This window comes from Emiliania huxleyi (assembly GCF_000372725.1).
Source record: "Emiliania huxleyi CCMP1516 unplaced genomic scaffold EMIHUscaffold_899, whole genome shotgun sequence".
NCBI lineage: Eukaryota > Haptophyta > Isochrysidales > Noelaerhabdaceae > Emiliania > Emiliania huxleyi.
Window position 1 is genome coordinate 356 of NW_005195308.1, and position 5,227 is coordinate 5,582.

General features: G+C 64.0%; 2 protein-coding genes across 2 annotated transcripts; one reads left to right on the forward strand and one right to left on the reverse strand.

The window, feature by feature from the left end:
• Positions 1 to 258: 258 nt before the first annotated feature.
• EMIHUDRAFT_250284 (hypothetical protein) lies at positions 259 to 1,218 on the forward strand (the record flags this gene model as incomplete). The annotated part of the gene is made up of 1 exon (XM_005757880.1): positions 259 to 1,218. One exon carries the CDS (start codon positions 259 to 261, stop codon positions 1,216 to 1,218), a length of 960 nt encoding a protein of 319 aa, XP_005757937.1.
• A 640-nt stretch (positions 1,219 to 1,858) lies between these two features.
• On the reverse strand, positions 1,859 to 3,818 carry EMIHUDRAFT_121482 (hypothetical protein; the record flags this gene model as incomplete). Its single annotated transcript, XM_005757881.1, has 4 exons — positions 1,859 to 2,209; positions 2,633 to 3,154; positions 3,227 to 3,268; positions 3,318 to 3,818. 4 exons carry the CDS (start codon positions 3,816 to 3,818, stop codon positions 1,859 to 1,861), a joined length of 1,416 nt encoding a protein of 471 aa, XP_005757938.1.
• Positions 3,819 to 5,227: the final 1,409 nt, after the last annotated feature.

Here is a 5,227-nt window from a genome sequence, read left to right on the forward strand (position 1 = left end):
ACTGGCGTGCCGACACAGCCAGCAGCAACGATGAGCACGGTCGCCACCACGCAAATGACGAGCTCACGCTGACGTGTTACCGACACGCCCTTGCTGGCAGCCGCGTCCGGATCGTCGATCTGCGTGGGATCCTCCACTCCAGTCAGCTCAGGCGACTCATCGGTCAGTCTGCGAAACGTTGTCCGCCGGGCCCCAGGCTCATGCTTCTTTGCCCTACTTGGCGTCGCTGCAGATGGCTGGAATCGGTGCACTCCGCCAATGGACACCAAAGCAAGCTGCGAGTCGCGTGTGTCGGCGGTGACGTCGTCTTTGGCCACCCTGGCCGGCATATGCCCAACGAACGTGCGCGGCGGCGGCGGGCACTTCCGATCAGACATGGATGGAGCTGTGCCGGCGATGGGGCGCTCCGGCGAATGCATCGCGTACATCACGCGCTCCCTAGAGCACGGATGCCGGCTTGCTCGACTGGCTGCGCTGGTGGCAAGTGCAGGCGACCGCATGGTTTACGTTCTCCATGGTCGCAATCATACACCGACTGGCGAGGCGGTGGCCAAATTGCGGCCGCAAAAAAATGTGCGCCTCGTCAGGCAGCCGCTAGTCGTGCCCAGCTCGCCATGGGGCCTGTTTGGCGGAAAATTCGTGGGCTACTCGAAGGCTGCCTTTGTTTTGTGGCTACTGCGCAGCCACACGTCCTGCCATCGGGCCTGGCAGATTGAGGACGATGTCTTCTTCACTGGCCCGTGGAGCGCGCTGTTCAACGCTTACTCGGCCGATGAGTCGCACATCATCGCCAGCACCATTCACCACCCCAGCACCTCCTACTTTGCCCACGAGCGCACGTGCTTTCTAAACATCACGACACGATGCCGCTCGGCCGAAGACAGGTCTCTCACCGCGGTCGTCTGGCCACTCTTACGCATGTCGCACGCTGTCGCCAGCGAGATTGCTCGAGCGCTAACCACGCAGCGCGCGAAGGGCTTCCATGAGGCCCTACTCGCACCCCTCTGCGAGCGCGCCGCTTGGTGCTCCCTCTCGCACTTGCGGCCCGAGCACCTGGGCAGCATGGTTGCAGGCCACTCGTCGGCGAGCAAGCGCAAGCAGGCCACTCCGTTCGCGAGTCCAGTGCTGGCGAGACGCGCTTACCATCCCGCAAAGTGCGAGGCAGACCCCGGGCTCGGCGAGCTCGCTCGAACATGGTTGCAGCAGAATAGCACTTAGCAGCCACATAGATTGATGTGACATGTGTGTCTCAATCACCCCGTTTTTGCCCATTTTCGGTCATCCGTCAAAATATCTGAAGATCTGAATGGGGGATTCTCCCCAAACCTTGCTCAGCTGATCCAGCACGGGCCGTAGGCCAGCCCTGGGCAAAGAAACCAGCACCTCATCAGGCTTCCCTGAGCGTCACAGCTCGGTGATCGCGCCGGCCGGACACCACTGCAACGGCCGTTCCGGGCATTTGAACGCGACCATCGGGGGCGAAGACATGGGCTCTATGGCTCAGCCTGGACTCCTCTTGGTCCCTTCTGATGCCCTAGGCCACACCTGGGCCTTACCTGGGGCTCTAGGGGCCGGGCAGGGTTTGCCCCCCGAAAGTGGCATGAGAGCCGCACCTTGATCGCGTGTAGTGAAAAAAGCAGCGTGTTGTGTGCGGGGCCGGGGGTTTACGTGCATGCACATGCACATGTGCATGTAATGTTGATTTAATCTTGTAGTAAAAAAACCAGCGTTTTTTGTGCGGGGGTTTAAATTGTCAGACACGGCATATATCGGAGAAGAGCTGTCGAACTGGACGGCTCGCGCGGGAATCACGAGGGGCGGTGGCGTCGCAAGTGTCGCAAGTGTACAACCGGGCATGTCAGTTCGCTCTACCTGCAGCCTCGTCGAGCCCGCAGCCAGCCCCCTCCCAAAACACCGCCTTCGTCTCGTCACCGCCCCGCCGCGCCGCCGCCCACAAGTTGCGGGTCATGCGAGCCCACACGCTCGCCGGCGGGGCCGGCTCCAAGCAGCCCGCGTGCTGGTCCGGAGGCATGCCGGTGCGCGCCAGGATCTCGGCGCACACCTGCGGCGGGAGCAGCGCGCCCCCGCGAAACGCGTCGACAAACCAGAGGCCGGCCGGGTCGCACCGCTCAAACAGCAGCGGCGGCGCGGCCGCATCGCTGCCTCGCGCCTCGCCGAAGGTGAGCAGCAGGCTGCTCGCCGACCGCACCTGCAAGCGCGTGCGCACGGAGCTCGAGGTGCGGGTGTGTGTGACTTCTTTTCCTCTCCCCTCGCCGCCGTCGCCTCGAGGCTCGCTCCCTCCTCCCAGCGCGGGTTAACGAACCCCTCGTCGGCGAGCTGCACGCCCGCCTCGAGCTTGAGAGGCGCGCTCGAGGGAAGGGGCGGCACGAGGGGCAGCGCCTCGGCCCCGACGCCCACAGGGGGGTCTGCGCCGCCGTCGCCCGCCGCCAGCCTCGCCCACCAGCTCTGCTGCCCCGCCTACATCGAGTCGCGGCCTCTCGGCACCCACGCTCGCCCCCAGCGTGGTCTCGGGTGATCTCGCGAGCGTCGCCGGTCATCTCTGACCATCTCAGATTCTCTCTGGCGGTCTCGACCCTCTGCGGGAGGTCTCTGGTGAAAAGGGCGATCTCACCGGGACGTGCGCGTCGCCGGTGACCTTGGTCGCCACCAGCCGCACCTCGCCCCAATAGCGCCCCACCTGCACGTCCACCACCTCGGGGCCGTGCGGGCCGTAGTCGGCGACAAAGAGGCCCGTCACGGCAGAGACGTCGACGCCCGCGCCAGCCTCTGCCTCGCTTCCCTCCGCCGTCTGCACCGCTCCCTCGCCCTCCGTCTCGAGGCGCAGCAGCACGTGGTTCGGGAAGTTTGTGACCTGGACCGGCAGCCCGAGCCGCGACGCGACCGCGCGGTAGATAACGCACAGAGCGATGGGCAGCCCGCGCCGCCGCGCGAGCGCCTGGTCAATGCCGCTGCCGCGGGAGATGTCCGCAAAGTCACCCGAGCCGTAGTGGCCCTTGAGGCCGAGCTTGTCGTACAGGATCGTGTTGATGCGCTGCAGCGTCCGGAGCCGGCCCGCCGCATCGCCCGCGAGCCTCGCCCCGTCCGCCTCAAGCAGCGTCTTGACCTCGTCGGCAATCTCAAGCAGGTCCTCCACCTGCAACCGAGGCGCCGAGGGCCGCTGAAAGTGTGTGAGCCTCGGTGTGTGCGTGCTCGTCCCTCCTTTCACCTCGCCGCGCGCGACGCTGTCCGCCTCGAGCAGCGACTCGACCTACTCGCAAGTTGGCGGCTGGGTCCGAGAGATCTCCGAGCTACTTCACACAAGAATCGGCTGCCTCGGTGGCGTAGCGCTCGATCTCGGCCAGCGTTCCGCGCAGGCAATGCTCGCCGTCGCCGCGCAACGCGTCCGCAATGGCGCAGGCGCCCTCCAGCACGTCCGCATCGGTCTCGTGCAGCCTGTGCAGCGTGCCGTTCAGGCGGAGCCACGACAAGATATCGTTCCCGATGCGGAGGGCGGCGAACGCGTCGTCGAGCGAATGCGACGGCGGGCAAGTGGATCGCGCCTCGGTCGCAGCGAGGTGCCGGCCTCTGCCACGGAAAGCCTCGCGCACGAGCGACGCCGGGCTCGAGCCGTCGGCCGCAGAGAAGGGCTTCGAGACGAGCGACACGAGAGAGGCCTCAGCAAACTGCTTGATCGTCGACCTCCGCAGGACCTGCCCGACAAAGTGCGCGTTATGCTTGTTGGTGAGGGCCTCAATCGATCGTGCCGTCCGAAGCAGCGAGCCGTAGAGCGTGCGAAGCACGGGGCCGTGCGCGACCATCGCGCACTTCTTTGCACGACTACCGGGTAGGGCCGACGTTTTTCTTTGCACGACTCCGGCCGACAAGCGCCGAGACGACGTTTTTCTTGACTGTCCTGCCTCTGTGAAAGAAGCACAGAGGGATTTGGCACTTGCCCCCGAAGGCAAGTGCGTCTGATTCACACAGAGAGCACGTTGTTTTTGTTGTCTGTGTGGGAAGCCTTCAGCTGGTGCCAAGACATCCGTAAAGTTGAAGCCAAGAACGTCCGCCAAATCCGTGCTTTCGGCGCAGCTTGAGGGGAAGCCGCTGATCGAGCCCAGCGTGCCCCCGGCCGCCTCCCGCGCAGCACCGCCGCTGGGGACGACACGCTGCGGAATCGGATCGAGCCCATGGAGGAGGAGGGCGCAGTGTCGGCGAATTGGAGGAGGAGGAGGAGGGCGCAGTTGACGAATGGGAGGAGGAGGGCGCAGTCGGCGTTGGCGTGTCTGACTCAGAGGAGGAGTTGGCGGTGCTCCGGCAACCTAACCTGGTTCAGAAGCTCGCCGCCGTTGTCACTCAACGTGCGTCATGCGTGATCGAGCTTGAGGGAGGAGCTCCGCTAACGATTCGGCCGGCCACCCAACGCTGCCGCCCATACCCGCCACCCACAAAGCGCCTGCTCTACTATCCCGTACCACCCGCTCCACTTTCCACGGACCATGCCCTTGATAGCACTATCACTGCCGCCGTCCTGGTTTTGGACGTGGCAGCTAGACTCTAGGGACTCGGTAGTTGTGACCCTGAGTGAGGAGCAGGGTCTGAGGTTGTAAAAGTTTGGCCAAAAGATCCCACATGGCTGCCCCTTGGGCATGGCCTCTCTGGGGATGAGCTGGGTCGGCCTCCTCCGGGTCTGCAACTCGCACGGCGGGTCCGCGTCCGAACAAGCATCCGCGGCCCGTGGTTGTCCTCTCGCAAGGCGCGACCAACATGATGATCCGCTGCGCACAAGGTATCAGTGCTTCTGTCGACTACTGCTCGCTCTCTGTGCAGCTGCAACGCCAGAGACCGTGCTTGGAGAATGCCTCGCGGTGCCACTGCGCCTGTGGATTGCGCTGCAGCGCAAGCTCCATTGGTGAGCTGCAGTGGCGCGCCGGCCGCTTCATGCATAGCTCTCCGGAGAGACGGCCGCCGCCGCGCTTTTCTGTCGTTTCATCGTCGAATTTGCCCGAATGGTAAAATGCAAGTTTATTGGCCGAATGGTCTGTGGGGAAAAAACCAAAGCGGAAGGGTGGCCCCAACAGCTAAAGGTCAACATCCCCTCCGGCTACGACAATGTGAACCTGATCTGGTCCTCACGGGGTTGACCCGTCTCCTCCAGATCGAAGACGGACTTCATGAACGGCCGAGCAATATCTCTTCATTAATATTATTAATTGATGCTTTTTGCACG